The sequence below is a fragment of the Podospora bellae-mahoneyi genome, chromosome 2 (assembly GCF_035222275.1).
Source record: "Podospora bellae-mahoneyi strain CBS 112042 chromosome 2, whole genome shotgun sequence".
Taxonomy (NCBI): Eukaryota; Fungi; Ascomycota; class Sordariomycetes; order Sordariales; family Podosporaceae; genus Podospora; species Podospora bellae-mahoneyi.
The window spans coordinates 1316023-1334096 of NC_085881.1; the positions used below are offsets into that span (position 1 = coordinate 1316023).

The 18074-nt window shown below is 53.1% G+C and overlaps 6 protein-coding genes across 6 annotated transcripts; 3 read left to right on the top strand and 3 right to left on the bottom strand.

Moving 5' to 3' along the window:
• Positions 1-1509: 1509 nt before the first annotated feature.
• On the bottom strand, positions 1510-4232 carry SPE1 (Ornithine decarboxylase). The gene is made up of 2 exons (XM_062875993.1): positions 2917-4232; positions 1510-2858 (listed from the first exon to the last, which is right to left on the bottom strand). Exons 1-2 carry the CDS (start codon positions 3239-3241, stop codon positions 1768-1770), a joined length of 1416 nt encoding a protein of 471 aa, XP_062734543.1. The 5' UTR covers positions 3242-4232; the 3' UTR covers positions 1510-1767.
• Positions 4233-5765: 1533 nt separating this feature from the next.
• On the bottom strand, positions 5766-9290 carry CYM1 (Mitochondrial presequence protease). Its single transcript, XM_062875994.1, has 2 exons — positions 8674-9290; positions 5766-8612 (listed from the first exon to the last, which is right to left on the bottom strand). Exons 1-2 carry the CDS (start codon positions 8958-8960, stop codon positions 5864-5866), a joined length of 3036 nt encoding a protein of 1011 aa, XP_062734544.1. The 5' UTR covers positions 8961-9290; the 3' UTR covers positions 5766-5863.
• Positions 9291-9361: 71 nt separating this feature from the next.
• Positions 9362-12074, top strand: QC761_202670 (uncharacterized protein). The gene is made up of 5 exons (XM_062875995.1): positions 9362-10203; positions 10382-10653; positions 10715-10863; positions 10918-11161; positions 11220-12074. Exons 1-5 carry the CDS (start codon positions 9897-9899, stop codon positions 11715-11717), a joined length of 1470 nt encoding a protein of 489 aa, XP_062734545.1. The 5' UTR covers positions 9362-9896; the 3' UTR covers positions 11718-12074.
• Positions 12075-12825: 751 nt separating this feature from the next.
• On the top strand, positions 12826-14244 carry QC761_202680 (uncharacterized protein; the record flags this gene model as incomplete). Its single annotated transcript, XM_062875996.1, has 1 exon — positions 12826-14244. One exon carries the CDS (start codon positions 12826-12828, stop codon positions 14242-14244), a length of 1419 nt encoding a protein of 472 aa, XP_062734546.1.
• A 520-nt stretch (positions 14245-14764) lies between these two features.
• QC761_202700 (uncharacterized protein) lies at positions 14765-18051 on the bottom strand. The gene is made up of 2 exons (XM_062875998.1): positions 16757-18051; positions 14765-16703 (listed from the first exon to the last, which is right to left on the bottom strand). Exons 1-2 carry the CDS (start codon positions 17526-17528, stop codon positions 16204-16206), a joined length of 1272 nt encoding a protein of 423 aa, XP_062734547.1. The 5' UTR covers positions 17529-18051; the 3' UTR covers positions 14765-16203.
• Positions 14923-15981, top strand: QC761_202690 (uncharacterized protein; the record flags this gene model as incomplete). The annotated part of the gene is made up of 1 exon (XM_062875997.1): positions 14923-15981. The coding sequence occupies one exon, from the start codon at positions 14923-14925 to the stop codon at positions 15979-15981; it is 1059 nt and encodes a 352-aa protein (XP_062734548.1).
• Positions 18052-18074: the final 23 nt, after the last annotated feature.

The window sequence follows — 18074 nt, forward strand, 5'->3', positions numbered from 1 at the left end:
AGCTTTGTGTCCTTTGGGGTAGGACAATCTGCTTGGCAGGGACCTGATGTTCCGTTCGTTACTGCGGTGGTTATCGCCAAAGGGTACAGGTAGGTGGTCGAATATAAAGGGTCCAAAGATCCCGTCCTGTGCCGTCTTGTCAATGTCGTACAAACACCACCACGGATATGTACCCCCGGAAGATGTAAAACTGTGACCGTGACACAAAAACTGCTTGTCAATTCGTCGGTCGTGAGACCGGAATGGGGATTCGCCCTCTGCATATAATTGTCCAGCAGCCTCCGTCCAATGTTCTTTAAGGAATTTAACCCGCGTCTGGCCGAATGTCCTTCTCTCTCTTATGGATGGAATTGTCGATAGCGGAATCCGGCACATTCTGTAGCTCTCCCGCTGCGAGATTCCCGAGCCGTAGATCTTATATATATCCATCTACCTATTTGACCCCTCTTACATACTACTATCTTCTTCAGTTTTCCCCAAAAATTTGAAACCAAACCTTTCCATCCACACTCACCGAAGAATTATCCCATCCCATCCCAATAGCTATCCAAAATTCCCTTATCCGCCGCCTCCCACCCAGTGACGTCATACCAGCCCTTCCGCAATCAGACAGCTCCTAGACACAAGAGGTCCCAACACCAATGAATGGCTGCGACAGCCACACGTGTGTCTGGCCTCACGAACCTTTCCAAAGAGATAGGCAACAATAGTGACAGTGTCCCCGGATTAAACAAATGGTCTTGTGATCAACTTGTCGAAAACAGCAACAAGTGACACATCAAAATGCTGTGACACCCCCGCGCCTGTCTTGAAAAGAGAGGCATCACGCGACCCATGTTTTGGTATTCCTTCAATTTGCAAACGAGGTTGGTGATGATCACTCGTGTGCTCGACTCAATGGACAGAAACCATTGGCACGTGTTGACAGTATTCAAAGCGACTTTCAATCACCGGAAACAACATCTCTTGAGGGCAGCAGAATTGCAGACCTATCCACCATTTTAAATCATCAAATATCAAGCGATCAAACAAACCGCCCAAGACTCCTCTCTCAAACCACAAGCTTCTCTCAAACCACAACCTTGTCTCAAAACCACAACCTTCTCCCAAACATTTCTTCCCCATCCCACAGCCTCTCAGGCCATGAAAACAGTGAAAAAATTGGTAGCGTCTCTTTGAGTAGCGTGTCATCCTTAGTGCAGGGGCCATGCTAATCTTCTCTGTATCGTTTCAAATTGACCAAATGCCCCGAAGGGCGAGGAAGGAAAAGAAGAAACCGATCAAATTCTGTCAGGCAAGTTGACAATTTATAGGCTGCCAGAAGGCATCCCGGGTGGCCTGTGCACGCTTGAAAATCCCCCTACTGAATGCAAATCGTCTGTGCGTCACCCCCGCCACTACGAAGATCAGGACAGCGTGGCTGGTGAGCAGCCGGATTGTTGCCTCTTGCCACCTCCTTTTTGACTCATCAGGAGGAACGGCCTTCAAACAACATACACAGAGGCACCTCAAAGTACAAACACATATGCAAAGTCTGACAAGAAAGTTGGGACAAAATCTATTGTCTTATCAAAGAGTTCATCTATAACCGATCAAAACGAAGCGAAAAGCAATGTCAAAATCAACCCCCTTTTGTTATCATTGTTCTTCCTCTCTGAACGCAGCGCTGTTGTGGTAGGCTGCATGCAGCCAACCAAAAAAGTGAAAATCCACCCTCTTGATGAAAAAATCTCAATCCCATTACTCAACTATCTCGTAACTTCGAAGTTACAAGTCCAAAAGAGCCTTGGCACCGGGCTCACTGCACACGTAGATGACGTCGTGCTCGTTGGAAAAGCCGTTGAAAGTGGTGGCGGAGCATTTGGTGTAGGCACCCATGTCCTCAAAGTAGAGCCAGTCACCAACGTCCAGGACAACAGGGAAGCGGATGCTCTCGGTGATGCGATCGATGCCGTCGCAGGTCGGGCCCCAGATGCTGTACTCCACTCCGCTGCGGTCGTCCATACCGTTGGCGGCGGGAGTGTCATACAGAGTCTGGCCGCCGGCGCGGAGCACCTTGGCCTCGGGGTGCTGGTGATCAAACATGATGCTGCTGAAGTTGCCATACAGACCATCGTTGACATATAGCATGTAGCTGGGGTCGGGAGTCGTGGTGCCATTGTTAATCAAGGCGGTGTCCTGGATGGTGCGGCGGGCAATGACGTTGCAGGCCAAAGTGTAGGCAGCCGAGGCGTAGAAACGGCCGGGCTCAGCAATCAAGTTGATACCGCTGTGAGCGGGGAAGTACTCGTCGAGAGCTTCACGGAGAACACCAGCCATCTGCTCAAAGGTGCTGTCGGCGCAGAAGCCACCGCCGACATCCAGAGTCTTGAGCGAAAAGCCATAAGAAGCAGCCTGCTGAAAGACCATGTGAGAGTCACGGACGGCCTTCAAGAAAGCGCTGGGGTCCGAAGCGCCAGAGCCAACGTGGAAGCTGACACCCACGACGTTAAGGTTCAAGTCGCGGGCCAAGGCCAAAAGACCATCAGTCGAGTCGAGCGAGGCGCCAAACTTCATGCTGAGGCGGCAAAGGGACGACGTGTCGTCGGTAAGGATGCGCAGATAAAGCTCGGCCTCGGGGTAGAAGCGGGCAATCTTGCGAAGCTCGTCGGCATTGTCAAAGGTCATGGCACGCACGCCCTGCTGGGCAACGTAGCGCACATACGAGTTGGTCTTGCAGGGCTGAGCATAGATGATGCGGGAAGGGTCAACTCCCATGCGGAGGACCTGCTCAATCTCGGCCTTGGAGGCGCAATCGAAACCATTGCCAAGGGCAGCCAGCAACTTGAGGAGCATAGGGTCCGGGTTGCACTTGACGGCTATTGCGTATGTTAGCGTCCTGTTTTTCTCTCATCTTCTCCATGACAAACCACTTACCATAGAAGGGCTTGACGCGAGGCAAGTTCATCTTCCAGCGGAGGTGCTGGCGGTAGACCTCACCGAGGTCGGCCACAAAGAAGGTGTCCTCCTCTCCGGGCTCGCAGTCCTCGTGGTCAATGCTCTCCACGCGCTGGCGGAGGGCATTGCCAATCAGCTCCTTGGCGGTAGGACCCTCATGGTGGTGGTGGTGTTCACCTAAATGGTGATGGTTGTGTTGCTCAAAGTAGCCATTGTTGCAGCTCTTTAAAAAGACATGATTATTCGTTAATTCCGTATAATCGAGTGATACGAAGCGATCGGCGAGCAAAGTTGGCATAACCATATCCGGGATCGTAACGGGGGTGAGCGGTCGAGAAGAATTAGGTGGTGGGTAGCGGCGGCGGGTGGGTAGAATATTAGAGATGTTCTCGTGATCTCGAGCGTGGGTGGGTGATGAGCTCTATATCGAGTTTATCGAAAGCTCAGAATATGTTTTTTGGGTAGTAGATAAAAGGCGATGTGATAGCACCGGGTGCTCAAGCGAGTATTAGGGAGGTCGGTGTGGGTAGCAGACTGGTCCCTCAAAGGTCTGACGAGGCTTCGTCGACTCTTCCTCCGTCAGAGGAAGAACCGCACAACTCGTCCTATGCGGCAGCTGGTTGTTGTTGGTATCGTGGGGGGCTTGGTTGAACAAGGAGTCGAACAGGGAGAGCTCGAGTTCCTTACGCGACTTCAGCAGGGGGTGGCAGGGAGTTGATGATGTGAAAGGTTTGTCGAAGGCTGAAATCTTGGTCTGAGACAAAGTCTACGGCCAAGGAAGCCGTATTGAGCTTGGGTGCCTTTGAGAAGACCAAAGGCAGTCAGGCGTAGCGATGGATATCGCTAGCTGTTTCTGTGAGGCAGGATGCGCGTCAGCATGTGTGAAAACTCCTCCGGATATAAACAATCAACAGCGAGCAACCCCGCTGGAAGCTCTTCAGAAAGCCATCCATCCCAGGTCTGAGACATGACGCATGCCACGCGGCCGAGTGGGTGGGATAGAGCCCAACCCAGCACGGTCGCTTGCGGTCATTGTCACGAGCGGGAGCTCCCAGCGGTCGTGCGCCGATATCTATCCGCATAGCCGCGGCGAGGTGAAAAATTTGCACTTACTTGGGAGGTGATGGGTGCGCGAACGCAGTAAGTGCAGGAGTTGTCCAGTGTAGCAATTGATGCCAAGGTCGATGATGTGTTGAGGAAGGAGGACAGTTGGCAAAGGGAAAATCGTGGGAAAGGGGAAGAGGTTCAAGGACGGGGGTGGAAGGTTTGGAAGCCGGCGTTGAGCTTCTTAATAATGGAGGGGCGCAGAGTGGGCGGGAGGCAGGTGCTTTGGTGGGGCATTTTCGATGGATGGCTGTGCCTCGATCCTTGATTTGGATTTGGCAGAGCCCACAACAAAAAAAAAAAACTCCAAAGAGGGCACCACCTTTTTTTCCACCGGTCCCAGATATTTCGAGACACCGCCTACAGATGACAGATGGTGTCTACAGAAACCCTAAGGACCCTCGGCAACCATCTTCCTGTGACCTACCTAGATAAACTCACCTGCCGTCTTTGGCAAAACATCATATCGCACCTGAGGTGGCCGCGCAATTCCATCAACTTCCCTTCAGTTGTCCCCGCGGCAAATATGCCGTGCTCTGCTGTACTACAGCAGCATACCTAGCTACCTATCTACAATGCGAGGCCAGGCCGCCGTCCGGTGTTGCTGACGCTCGTTATGCCGGATATCTGGCCGAGGCCGCCGTCTCCTGGCCCAGTGCAGTCACAACTCATGAGATGGTGGGTGGTCTCCTGGCCCGGTGGCGTGCCATCACTCGATCCGCAACTTGCGGTCAGCGAGCCAGTTTCGATGCCCAAGTTCCATCCCTTCTCCGCTCGTTAGCGGACGCTTGTGGTGTTGTGCGGGCCCATTGCACCGTTGGTCACGTTCCAGCATGCAACCCATCGCCGATATCTTTTCGTTCTGTATCGAGAGAGTCCATGGCCGGGGAAAGAGGAGAAAGTAGGAGCACACTGGAGCCAGTAAAAATCCCGCACCATCAATCAGCCTGCTTTTGCTCTCTCTGGCATTCCATTCATTGTCTTTGCATCCGGCGGCTATCTTGGCTAAGGAGTGAATGAAGATTTTAGGTACAGCATTCTCACACGAGCAACTTTTCTCACCCATCCCTAGGTTTTGATACCAGCAGCCCACAGCCATCCCATGTAGATCTGGCCAATGTCGTCGACGAGCTGCACGTATCCTCTTGGCACACTTGCTTCTGGTTCCCCGCAGGAAAGGACTCAGACCTTCATTGGTCTTGCCGACTGTCCCTGCGCCAATATGCTCCCCCGTGCAGCCAACTGGAAGCCAACGGGAGACGACCAATGCATTTGACTCATGTGAAAGAAAAAAAAAGATAAACAGCCACTCGGAGCTGAGCCGCATTTGAACCACCCCCTTGAGAAACGTAGCAACCACAGAGAGGTACCTGCGTGAACGTGACGTAGGCGGGGCAAGAAAAAAAAAGTAACCACAAGAGTCAGGGGCAACTTCAAACCTCAAAATGAAAAATATTAAAATGTACTCTGTTCTTTAGTCCGCAAGTCCAAAGCTGTGGAAGGCGGTTCTGAAAGAACGAGCTCGCGGCGCCAGGTCTTACTCTGGTCCTTTGATCTTGCGTTGGTTTGTGGCCTCATAGCTATTGCGTGAAGCAGTGAGGAGTATCGTATCTAAACGCGTGTGTATGGTAGGTAGAGTAGGAGAAGGTAAATGAAATGGAAGCATGAGAAAATGCTAGAGAAGGCTGATGAACACAAGTCATCAGGCACAGGACCTAGTAAATGTCACAAATGATTCATGTACACCAGCTGGCTATCAGAGAAGGGTATCATCGTTCATGTTGTACAGTAAAAATACAAACTGCAGGCCGTCGAAAACTGCTTAAGCAGACCCGCCAATGTCCATCTCGTTGACGGTCCAAGAGTCGTCGACAAAGTCCCGCTTCTCACCAAGGAAGACAAGCCGCTCAGCTTGCTTCTCAAGCGCGCCAACAATATACTTCTGAGCCACCTCGCGCACTTGATCCTTGGAGACATCGAGAAGCTGCTCGCGCCTCTTCTGCTTCATCTCCTCGGTGATTCCGTACAGGAAGTTGCTCATGCCCTCCTCGTTGACAGCCCGGGGCGCATCGACGCCTTGGAAGATGGAAATCTTGGCGTCCTCCAGGTCCCGGTCTGACCACTTCTTGTCAACAGCCCATTGTCCGGCACTGCGCATGATGTTGATCGTGTTGACCGGGTTGGGGTCGCGGTACGAGTAAAACCCAAAGATGCCGTCCAGGGCTCGGGAATATGCACCGCCACCGTAGGCGCCTCCCTTTTCGCGAATCTCGTGATGCAGATGCTTGTGAGTCAAGAGCGACGAGAGCACCTGGAGCGGAGCATTGTCAGGCGATGTGTAGGAGACTGTCGGCAGAGCGAGCGCGCCATAGTAAACCTGATATGGCAGGGGGTAGAACGATTTGATGTTTCTCGCAAACTGGGTCGCTGGCCTGGCGTGGAAAGTGGCAGGCTTTTGTGGCACTGAACCCAGGAACTTGGACAGAGCGGCAGTGTTGTTGCTGACGCTTTCAGTATCACAAGTGATCGAAGCCCGAATGTTCCCTGCAAGAGCAAACTGCTGGATCTGCTTCAACTTGTTGATCACATCGACGAGCTGGTCCGATTCAGGCCGACTTGCCAGGCTCGTTATCAACTTGACTTGCGACAAACCGTTGACCTGCTCCCGAATAAAAGCATCCCACGACAAGCCCGCTTCAGCTGCTCTGCGGGCATAGGCATGACCAGAAGAGGCAATGTCGTTGACAACGCCATCAGCACCAGCCTGGAGAAGCTGCCGGATCTGCGGGGCGGCGTCTGGGCTGTCAAAGTTGGTCTCGACCATCAGCTTGCGAAGCAGATCAAACATGACGGGAACATTTCTGTCCAGGGCCATGCCTGTGAAAATAAGACCCTCGCTCGCCTGCTTGAAGTCCAAAGGGTTCGAGGCTGTGTGATATCCCACCGACACGCCGCCAGTCTTCAACTTCATCAGATCCTCCAACTGCTCCATTGTCATGTCCTTGGTACCAAGACGCATGATAGAGTCAGTAAAGAGAGGAATAAGCTGCCGAAGCTCATCTGGCAGGTTCTCCAGCGTGTTGATCGCCCGGAAGTATGTAAGGCCGTTTGTGGGCGCTTCCCGCAACTGAAGCTTGACCTTCTCGACAGTCTCGTTCCTGAGCCCAACAGGCTCTTTCGATCGTGGAATGTCCTTGACATGTACGCTTGGGAGGCAGCTGAGATCTTCAGTGTTGGACTTTCCTTGCTCAGCCAGCAAAGCCAACTCCTGTGTTTCAAACGCCTTCTGGGCCTGCTCTTCGCCACCGGCAGACTCGACGGCCTGGGCGATCTTGCCCTTCAGCCTGAATTCCTCCTCCTTGGCGAGTTCCTGGGCAAACACGGGAGATGGGGCCATGGTGAATGTGAGAGTATTGTCATTCAACAGGTACTTCTCCATCAAGCCCTCAAGGTAACCGCCCTTGGCGTAACGCTCCTCAAATGCAGCGAGGGTGTCATTCCAAGACAACGAATCAAAAGGGTCGACTCCCGTAAACCACTTGGGCTTGAGACGGTGCAGGAGAGACATGCCAAAATTAGCTGTCTTGTGCTTCAGACCCAATTCCAGCTGGTGCAGGTAGCCATCAATCTTGGACCGCTCAAAGCCCTTATCCCGCATTTGACGGAGGATATCCTGCACGGCCATCTTGAGCTTGGGAACATCGGCTTCCTGGACACCAGTCAGACCGATAGAGAAGATTCCAACCTTGGCCGAACTGTCGTAACCGGTGTTGGGACTCCAATCGGTGCCGAGGCCACTCTCAATGAGCCCCTTGTAAAGCGGCGAGCCATAGCCATCCGTGAGCAGCGCCGAGATCAAGGAGAGAGAAAAGGACTCTACTACATCGGAAGTGTCGCCGAGGACCCAAGAAACAGAAGTCTTGAATTGCTTGCTGGGGTCCACCAGGGGGTCAATGGGTCCATAGAGCTTGACTTCTCTTGGACCGGAGCTCAGGTCGATAGGCCTGTGGTTGGCCAAATCACCTCTGATAGCCTCAAAAGCACCAAGCTGAGCGTCAACCTCCCGCAAATGATCTGCCAGAGGCATATCACCATATGTGAAGATCTTGGCATTGCTCGGGTGGTAGTGCTCAGCATGAAACTGCTTGAGTTGCTCATACGTCAGGTCGGTGATTTTTTGAGGATCACCACCCGAATTGTTGATATCCGGGAAGATGTGGTCCTGGAAGCGGATGTAGAACAGATAACCAGCATCAGACATCTGGCCCTTCATCTCGTTATACACGACACCCTTGAACACAAGCTTCTTATCCTCAGGCTTAGCTTGCGCCTCACCCGAAGCCAGAGCCTGGGGGTTCTCTGGTCCAATGCGCCACCCTTCCTGGGTAAAGTCGGACTTCTTGAGCAGAGGGCGCAGTGTGGCATCTAGGTAAACCGACATGAGGTTCTTGTAATCCTGGGCGTTGGTCGTGGCGAAGGGGTAGAATGTGTGGTCCGAGGCCGTAAAAGCGTTCATGAAGTTGGAGAGGGTGCGTGGGAGCATCTTGAAGAATGGGTCACGAATAGGATATCTTTACCCAGTTAGCCTAGCTTCAGCGAGATAGATGTTGAATAGAGTGGCCAGCTACAAACTTTTCACTACCACAGAGCGTGGTGTGCTCCAGGATATGCGGGACACCGGTGTCATCCGGTGGGTTAGTCTTGAAACCGATTGAGAAGACATTGTTGCTGTCGTCTCGCGCAATATGGAGATGTTCGGCACCCGTCTTGTCATGCCGCAGGTGCAGTGCCGTCAGTTCCAGCTCTGGCACATGCTTCGTCCGCAATAGTGTGAAGCCGTGAACTTTCTCGCCGATCTTGGGAAGCTGCGAGAGCTCCGTGGCAGCTTTTGCGCTGCGTTTGACCGTGTTGCGAAGCATGCTTCCAGGTTGCTACAGTCGTCGTTCGATATTATGAGGCGGATGCAGCGGGCCGGCCGGGTTTTCCAGCTCAGGTAGGTGTGAAACTGTGCGTTGACAGCAGGCCTGCGGCTGTCCTGGAGTCGGGATTTGGGGGTTGTCGTCGATGTGATCGACTTGATGGAATCAAATGGTTCAATGATGGAAATTCAGAACTTGAACCATCCCGTTGGGCGTGGCACATTGGAAAATTGTTAGCAAGGAACAGTAGTTCCTACTGCAGTTTGGGAGATGAGAGAGGTACTAGTATATCGCTCAACGGCCCGACTCGCAACACGTGGGACCGCTGAGTCGGGCGGGTTAACGTCCCGAGTTACAGTGAGGCAGGTGAGGCACAGCGAGGACGAGCTCCACTGTTCCAGGTTTGCCAGCCTGAAGAGTGAGGCTTGTTCGGGGCAGAACCTGGGGACTAATGCAATTGCGACGACATCCAATTCTGGAGCCACGCAGGAGCAATCTCTGCATTCAACCACGCCGAGCGAGCAATATCACCATCCCCAAACCTGACGCTGCCCGGATCGCACCAGAGCACACGACACCCCCCCACGGCAGCCTGGAAGTCTCAGTGAATTATAGAGGAGGCTATAGAGCAGGCAAACAATAGCCACCACCGCCCGTGCACGGCGGGACGCATGCAATTTGTGTGACCAGGCGAGCGTCTTCTGTTTGAATTAACCGACACATCGACACTTTCGCTTCCTCCTCGACGACAAGCCTCCGCGTCACCCTCGTATATCCGTCTTGCTCCTGGTTTTAGGACTTTTGGAATAGCATCAGGTCGAATTCCCGGTTGCGAGTAGCAACAGCCACAAGTTTGCTGGCTTGGGATTGCCGTAGCCCCGCATCGCATCGTTTTGCCTGCCCAGTCAACCCTAACGCACTCTGACATCTGTGAGCATGATGTCGAACGCCAGCCCCCTCGTGGCCTCACCTGCCGCGACGGCTCCCCGACCAGCTACACCGGCAGCCAACGGAGTTCCGAGTCAACCGCCGCCTGCCGATACAGTCCCCGTCGCGAATGGCCATGCTGCCCACACGCACGAGAACCGGCCCGCCCCCGCCCCGCCTTCGGCCGCTGCCATGACGGGGAAGAAGGGGAAGCAGAAGAAGCCGGAGCCGACCGAGGCCTCGAAGCTCATCGCCCAGCGCATTTCCCAGCTCGAACTCGACGCCGCAGGAGAAAAGGATCAGGAGGCCGAGATTGGTGGGTGTTCACCCTGTTTTCTGTGTGTCTGGTGGGGAGGTTTCGCTGGTCGCCACGTTGTCGGGGAAAAAGGCATTTTTGGGGTTCCTCTTTGCACAAACCTCACACCCAGGACTACGGGACCACGAAACACAAGCCAGCTATGACTGGAATATGGGCTGACAGAGATCGTACGCAGAACGGGAAGTCAAGAAGGCCAACAGGGAGTTACACACCCAGACCTCTCGGATGAACGACTTGCAAAAGATTGATCATCTGACGAAGCGATGTTCGGATCTTCTGGCTGAGATGAAACGCCACGAGCGAGAAAGCATCAAGAACAAGAAGCGCGGCGACCAGCTCCAGAAGGATAAGGACAACACCCGTACCGAGTTAAATAAGACCACGTCCCTGAAGGAGAAGCTAGAGAAACTCTGCCGGGAACTTCAAAAAGAGAACAACAAGCTTAAGGTTTGTATACGGCTGTTTCGGTCTGGCAGGACTGAGGGACTTTGTGCTGACTTGTCTGCAGAATGAGAATAAAACACTCAGCGATACCCAAATCCGCAGCCAACAGACATGGGACGAAAGGTATTCTGGGTTGCTTCGCAGGATGGATGACCAGCAGGAGGAGAAGGACAATCCGCGCAAACAAGTGGTCGACATGAATACGGAAAAATTGTATGTGCGAACCTTTGCTCGTGGTTTTTGAGCTCATCGTGCTTACAAGCGTAGTTTCCGAGATCGCTTCAAGTCCATGATCGACCAATACGAGCTCCGCGAGTTGCACTTTCATTCCCAGATGCGCACCAAGGAACTCGAGGTCCAGTATAACCTCGCCAGGTTTGAGCGCGAGAAGAAGAACTACGAGGCTGAGCTCACCCGGTCACGCCAGCTTAATGCGCAGGTGCAGACATTTTCCCAGACCGAATCAGAACTGAGACACCAGCTTAACGTGTATGTGGAGAAGTTCAAGCAGGTATGTTGTCCTTTCTCGCCGGCCACCCAGGGCGTGTTGGAGTAACATGGTCGCACAGGTCGAGGATACTCTGAACAACAGCAATGAGTTGTTTATGACTTTCCGCAAGGAAATGGAGGACATGTCCAAGAAGACCAAGAGGCTGGAGCGTGAGAACGAGACTCTGAAGCGGAAGCATGACCAGGTCAACAGCAACATCTTCAAAATGGCCGAGGAACGTACCAAGAACCTTAGCGAGGTTGAGGATTTGAAGAAGAAGGTGGACAAGCTGAATGGCATTATCCGGCAGATGCAGCAGCAGGGTCGTGGCATTCCCCAGGGTCTCACCAACCCTGTTGAGAATGGGTACACGGAAGGCGACCTCGAGGGTGACGAGAGCGAGTATGAGGATGAGTACGACGAGGGTGAGGAAGATGAGGAGGTCAGCGATGATGGGGACGAGTATGATGATGAGACCGAGGACGAGTCGCAGCAGCAGCAGCAGCCTCAGCCTTATGGCCCCGAAAGACCTCCCCCTGCCCCCGCGGCCACCACTAGCACTAACGGTCATCGCTAGGGAGTATGTCGGATAGTGTGGCAGTGAATTATATGCATCTTTCAGCGGAACAAAAGTGCGATTCTCCCCTCTCTACTCGCTGACTGACGTTGGTGAGCAGTAACTTTTGTACAGTGATGAATTGGTCCATATGCTGTGTCAGTATGTTTGTACTGCCACTTGAAATCGGTCCTGGCCGGGTCGAGTCAAATAGTTTGTTTGGGTCTTTTGAATTTGATGATATCATCATGAGCAAGACTTGAGAGTTATGCACCAATTCGACGCCATATCGTTCCAAACATCTCGCATTGCTACCATTGCTCGAGCTTTATGCATATATAGAGTAGATCTACCCCACCAAAGCATCACTTGCATTAATCCGGTTCCACTTCTTGCTGCGAGACACTGCATTGTGCCGAGACTCTGTCCACACTGGCTGCTGTGGCCCCCATATGGGAGAGAGCCAGAGCCTGCCGCCGACTTTCCTGCTGGCCTGCCTACATGCGCTCTATCGTTTTGCTGTTGAAGCTGCCATTCTGAAACAGTGTTTCCCTTTCTTTCTTTCTTTCTTTCTTTTCTTCTCTTCAATGTTCTCCTTTTGCGATCCTGAGTCTTCATTTCTCGACGACCGCGCCAATTAGTAAGTCGGGCCAGCGTGTACTGTATCTACCGTAACCTGAGATAGACCTTACCCTATTCTGCCGCCTCCCAACCCTGGCTTGGAACGAACCGAACCCTTTGTTTGCGCGCGCCTTGCGACGACACAAACTCCGTTCCTGGATCCTTGACGACGGGGCTGTTTTCATTCTTCCTTATTACCACCTATGATTCCTCCGATTGCTTTCGATCCATCGATGCCGATACAACAAAAGATTGTTTGCGCCACTAGGCTGCGGCGACGGTTTTCTTGAATCATTCGCTGCTGCGCGCCAGGAGGTGTGGTTTATGTTGGAGAGAGAGAGGACAGAGTTGCGAGAGGGATATCATCATCGTCCGGGTTGAATAGGAAGGGGAATAAATAACTTTCGAATAAAACCAACACACACACACACATACACACACACTCAAACCGAAGCTTCTACCCGGCCACTATCCTGGTTCCCCCGATTTTACACAAAGCGAGCCCAAAATGGCCTTCATTCAGGACCCCCGCATGCGCCAGCGCTGGAACCAAATCTCGCACACGACCGAGGCCGTCACCGAGACGGCAGCGGCCAACATTTGGACGTTTGGACATACGTACATCACCCCCTGCCTTGGCTCCATCGGCCAGGCTTTGGACTCGTGCACCTCTGTCTGTCTTGGCGACCGGGAGGACCGCGCGAGACGCGCACGGGAGCGAGACCGTGGCGCGAGGAGGACGAGGGCGGAATACACGTTTGACTTTTATGACGATTGGGATGATTACTATGGTGATGTTGAAGACGGTCCCGACCACCGTGAGAATGGTGGGGGGAATGGTGGTGGCGGTGGTTGGGGGAGGTGGGGGGTGAATAGTGAGGATTGGGATAGGTTGTTGGCTGGGACGGGTGCGGTGAGGGGGGGGCAGGGGGAGGAGGTGGATCAGCAGCCGAGGAGGAAACGGGGGATGAGTTATGGGACTAGTCGGATAAGGAGGAAGGGGACGGGGTTGGTGGAGGAGGAGGATCCGAATGTGATTCCTAGGACGGCGCCGCTGGGGTTCTTGGGGAGGCTGCCGTTTAAGATTGTGGGGAGTTTGAGGTATAAGCCTTCGGCGGCGAATTTGAGGGAGCACCCTGGTGGTGGGACTTTTGGGAGGGGGGGTGCGGGGAATGAGCATAGGCCTTTGCTGGGGGCGCAGGAAGAGGAGCATGATGGGAAGAGGCAGAGGAAACGGGGAGGGGAGGAGTCGAGTACTAGGACGAGGAGCAATACGACGGAGTCGGGGGATACGAGCAGTTCGTATAGGTCAAGAGGGGATTTGTTTCCCAGTGATGGGGAGGGGGATGAGGATGCGGTGCCGTTGGATGAGAATGAGTTCACGGTTGCGCTGAATAGGGTTGGGGTAGATGATCGGAGTAGTAATAGGACACGGAGCAGCAAGGGGAAACGACCGGCTGATAGGGATAGTAAGAAGGGGCTGTCGAGGACGGTGTCGAGGACCACGCTTGATTCAGCGTACACGCCTGACTCAGCGTCGCCTTTTCCGACGTATGAGGATGGGGATGCTGTGCCGTTGTCTATGCAGGAACTGCAACAAGAGGAAGAGCGTGCCAAGAAGGAGAAGGATGAAGAGATTGAGAGGAGGAGGAGGGCAGCAAGTCAGTTGGCGGTGAAGAGGGGTCTGAGTGTGGATGACTATCAGGTTGAGCCTGAAGACCAGTCACCATGCAGCATCAACCAGAGCTTACCAAACTCTGACCCTGACGAAGAAACCCAACCTGAATTAGAGGCAAAGATACCAGTGGAAGAACCACAAAAACACCAGCAACAACAAGAGCTGGAATTACCTACAGAACCCAAGAAGATGTCAGAGGTGGAACCGGCGGTTCGGTTTGTGCCCGCGAAGCTGCCTCATTTTGGGTGATCGGACATGATTATTAGCATAGCATTATTACAGAGATGAATGGGGGAGGGAGGGTCATGACAAATGAGACGATAACGATGAATTCAATGTTTGTACAGCGTCTTTATGGGATTACTTAGTAGCGAAAAGGTCAGGTTCGGTAGGGATTCATGATAGATTTCTAGTGTTTTTATCATTACTATTAATTATTATGAAGTTAGAATGAACTAACTCACCCATCAAAGGCAAATCGGACGGGTTTCAGATCCCTACTTCTTCAACTCCGTCCCCAAGAGATGGATCTGACGTTTCAGCTGGAAGCTCACAATTGCCCTACAGTTGGAGATGCCTCGGCAACATGCCCTTCTTTGAGGCGTCGAGGGTGCTTCCCCGCATCTCCCCCCCAGGTTTTGGGTCCTTGGCGGCGCTGTGGGTCCGGGGTAGGGTGGGTTTCCCGCCCTTTTCTAGACCGTTTTGGGGAGGGAGTTCGTTGATGACGGGGAGATCGATCTGGCTGGGTTTGTAGAAAGAATATATTTGGGGTAGATCTTTCTCTTTTTCTTATCCTGTTTTCCTTTTGCCTTGGGAGATATATCCCACTTGTTTTCAACATTTGTCGGTTTTTACATCTAACACATCCTCGAGCGGGCTCATCTACACTTACACCAACTCACTCACCTTTCTCACTATTCCTACAAGATGGCCTCCTCCGGCCCCATCACCACCCCGCTCACAACCCTCCTGGGAATCAAACACCCCATCCTCCTCGCCGGCATGGCCCGCACCTCCTCCGCCCCGCTCGCCGCTGCGGTCTCCAACGCCGGCGGTTTAGGGGTTATCGGCGGCTTCATGTACACCCCCGACCAGCTCCGTGGCATCGTCACAGAGCTCAAGTCCCTGCTTGCTCACCCCTCCCTCCCCTTCGGTATCGACCTTGCCCTCCCACAAGTCGGGGGCAACGCGAGAAAGACAAACCACGACTACACCAACGGTAAACTCGACGAGTTGATTGATATCACGATTGAGTCCGGAGCAAAACTGTTTGTCTGCGCAGTGGGGGTCCCGCCGAAGCATGTAATTGAACGGTTGCACAGCGCAGGGATTCTAATCATGAACATGGTTGGTCACCCCAAGCACGCTGTGAAAGCGTTGGATCTTGGGGTTGATATGGTCTGCCCTCAGGGGGGGGAGGGGGGTGGGCACACGGGGGATATCAGTGGGACGGTGCTTATTCCTGCGGTGGTTGATGTTGCGAGAAAATACAAACCCCAGATGCTCAACGGGCAGAGTGCTATGGTTGTTGCTGCGGGAGGGATTCATAACGGGAGGGGGCTGGCTGCTGCTTTGATGCAGGGTGCTGTTGGGGTTTGGGTCGGGACGCGGTTTGTTGCTTCGGTTGAGGCGGGGTGTTCGGAGCAGCATAAGCAGGCTGTTGTCGAGTGCGGCTTTGACGAGACGGAGAGGACGTTGGTGTTGAGTGGACGGCCGTTGAGGATGAAGACGAATGATTGGGTTAGGGGGTGGCATGCGAAGCCGGATATGATTAGGGAGTTGACCGGGAAGGGGGTGGTGCCGATTGAGTATGATCTTGATAAGGGGAATGAGATTGATGTGCCTCATCTCATGGGCCAGGTTGCGGGCGCGATCCAAAAGGTGCAGCCGGCCAGGGAGATTGTCGAGGAGATGGTGGAGGAGGCGGTGCAGATGTTGAGGTTGGGGGGGCAGTATCTTGCCGGGAATAAAGGGCCCAAGTTGTAGATGATAGGGATATGTTTCGGCTGTGTCGTTTTTCAAGTCAATATCAAAGCGTGTAAATTTCTGATCAAGTTCCCCGTACATTTGAATCCTTCTATTCCTGAATTTTGAGTGGATTATGTACAATTAAATCAAGAAAAGTCTATACCCTCCGTATGCCCTCTATCTATGTGTATCCTACAGTATCACTACAAATCCTTTACCACCAGCTTGCTACAACTGCTTCTACTCGAGTACATTCAACTTCCTCCTCACCGGGTTAAAGTCGGTATTAAACTGGTACTTTCCATCCCCAACCATTTTCTCCTCTCTGCTCACGGCCTCCAAGTTGATATCCGTTGCCATCGCGTTCAGGAAATTGCAGATTGGCTTGGGATGCCACCTCCCGCCACCAATTTCGAACCAAGACAGATGCCCGCCAAGAGACGTCGTGCAGAGAACTGTGTAAGGGTTCACGGCGAACTCCTGGTAGGGAATGGCTTCCTTGACGGCAATTGGGTCATCAAGGGCGGAGATGGCCAGGAAGGGGATGCGGATGGCGAGGATGGCGTCGCAGGAGGAAGCGTCACGGTAGTAGGCGTTTTCGGTAGGGTAACCCCATGTGACGGTCTGGACTGCGCGGTCAAACTCGTGGAGGTAGGTGACGTTTTGGACGCGGTCGTAGTCGACGTTGGTGTATTTGAGGATTTGCTCCTTGTGTTGCTCAAAGAGTTTTTTGAGGTTGTCTGAAGTAGTGTTAGGTACTGCGTGTGGAAGAAAAGGGTTACGAATAACTTACTGCCCATGATCTTGGAGTAGACCTCCTTCCCCAACCATGTCCTCTGAAGCCCCTTGTTTGACACCTCCAAGTCGAAAGGGTTGCTCACGGCAATGGCCGCCTTCAATGGGCAGTTTGCACCCTCCTCGCCAACGTAATTGGTCATGATATTGGCACCAAGCGAGAAACCCACTCCAAACAGAGGTCTGTTGGGAAACATCTTCCTCGCCCACTTGACAAACTGCCTCACATCCCACGTCGCCCTCGCATTGAACAACACCCCCGTCGTCACCTTGCTGTTCGCGCAACCTCTCGCATTAACCACACAAACCTCCCACTCGCCCCCATCCATCACCAAGGGAGCAATAGCATGTCGGAGATAAATCTCGTGAGACCCCCCCGAAAGCCCATGCAGCGCTATCAGCATAGGCTTGCTGTCATCAGACCCAATACCAGCAAACTCTTCCTCCGAGTAAAACGCCGTTCTCGGCGGGAGCTCCTCGTCAAAGTCCTTGTGTTGAGGAACAACAAAGTCGACAGCAAAAGTGCCGGCGTAGGTCTTGTGGTCGGCGTCAAAGATCTTTCTCTTGTAGTAGATTTGCGGGCCGTGCTCCTTGACGGCTGTATATATGGTCTGGAGATGGCCGTTGAAAAGAAGGGGGTTCATCTGACATTTTGGCACGGCGGCCTCGACGACCTTGAGGAGGTCGGTTTGGGAGCCATCTTTCCTGGTTAAGGGCAGGGGGGTGGCCGCGTGGGCAAAGTCGATTTTGGCGCGGCCGAACCAGTCCATAGCTGCGAGGTGCCGTCCGCGACGAGATAGGGCTGTGCGGAGGAGGGACAGCGTGTCGGACAGGCTGGACTTGAGGGGTGAGTGAGCGGGAAGGGCAAAGATGGGTGGATTTGAAAAGATGTGAAGTCCTGGGAGTTCACAGATATAAAAAAGGGACCAGGAGAAGCCAAGACAGCGGGATGGAACCTGGTTGATTTTAGATTGGTGGAGTTCAAGCTCGGAATGGGTTTTCAAAGAGAAACTTGTATTTCGATTTCTATTTTCTATGGAAAGTCCATGGTGGAACAAGGAACAGGCAATCGGGTATATAAAGTCCAATCAATCGAGGCAACATGCAAGTCTTGATTCTGGTTGAGGTCGTTGTCCTGGTCTTGGAAGCTGCAAGTGCCGAGGCACGTTGTGGGGCAACCGTCACTGGTCTCTCAGCCTCGGTGCCAAGATTCAACGTCTCGATATCATATCTGTAAGAGTGGTGGAGACCAATGTCGACCGCTTCTGGCCCGACGGTAAAAATATAAGTCTCTTTCTGGTATACATCATGTCAGT

What these genes read in the sequence shown, in the direction of transcription:
- SPE1 (XM_062875993.1), bottom strand. Translation starts at nt 3,241, where the DNA reads ATGGTTATGCCAACTTTGCTCGCCGATCGCTTCGTATCACTCGATTAT. An exon ending in TCGCGTCAAGCCCTTCTATG is followed by an intron (nt 2,859 to 2,916) that starts GTAAGTGGTTTG and finishes CATACGCAATAG; the next exon opens with CCGTCAAGTGCAACCCGGAC.
- CYM1 (XM_062875994.1), bottom strand. Translation starts at nt 8,960, where the DNA reads ATGCTTCGCAACACGGTCAAACGCAGCGCAAAAGCTGCCACGGAGCTC. An exon ending in ACGCTCTGTGGTAGTGAAAA is followed by an intron (nt 8,613 to 8,673) that starts GTTTGTAGCTGG and finishes AACTGGGTAAAG; the next exon opens with ATATCCTATTCGTGACCCAT.
- QC761_202670 (XM_062875995.1), top strand. Translation starts at nt 9,897, where the DNA reads ATGATGTCGAACGCCAGCCCCCTCGTGGCCTCACCTGCCGCGACGGCT. An exon ending in GACATGAATACGGAAAAATT is followed by an intron (nt 10,864 to 10,917) that starts GTATGTGCGAAC and finishes TTACAAGCGTAG; the next exon opens with TTTCCGAGATCGCTTCAAGT. An exon ending in ATGTGGAGAAGTTCAAGCAG is followed by an intron (nt 11,162 to 11,219) that starts GTATGTTGTCCT and finishes ATGGTCGCACAG; the next exon opens with GTCGAGGATACTCTGAACAA.
- QC761_202700 (XM_062875998.1), bottom strand. Translation starts at nt 17,528, where the DNA reads ATGGACTGGTTCGGCCGCGCCAAAATCGACTTTGCCCACGCGGCCACC. An exon ending in CTACTCCAAGATCATGGGCA is followed by an intron (nt 16,704 to 16,756) that starts GTAAGTTATTCG and finishes ACACTACTTCAG; the next exon opens with ACAACCTCAAAAAACTCTTT.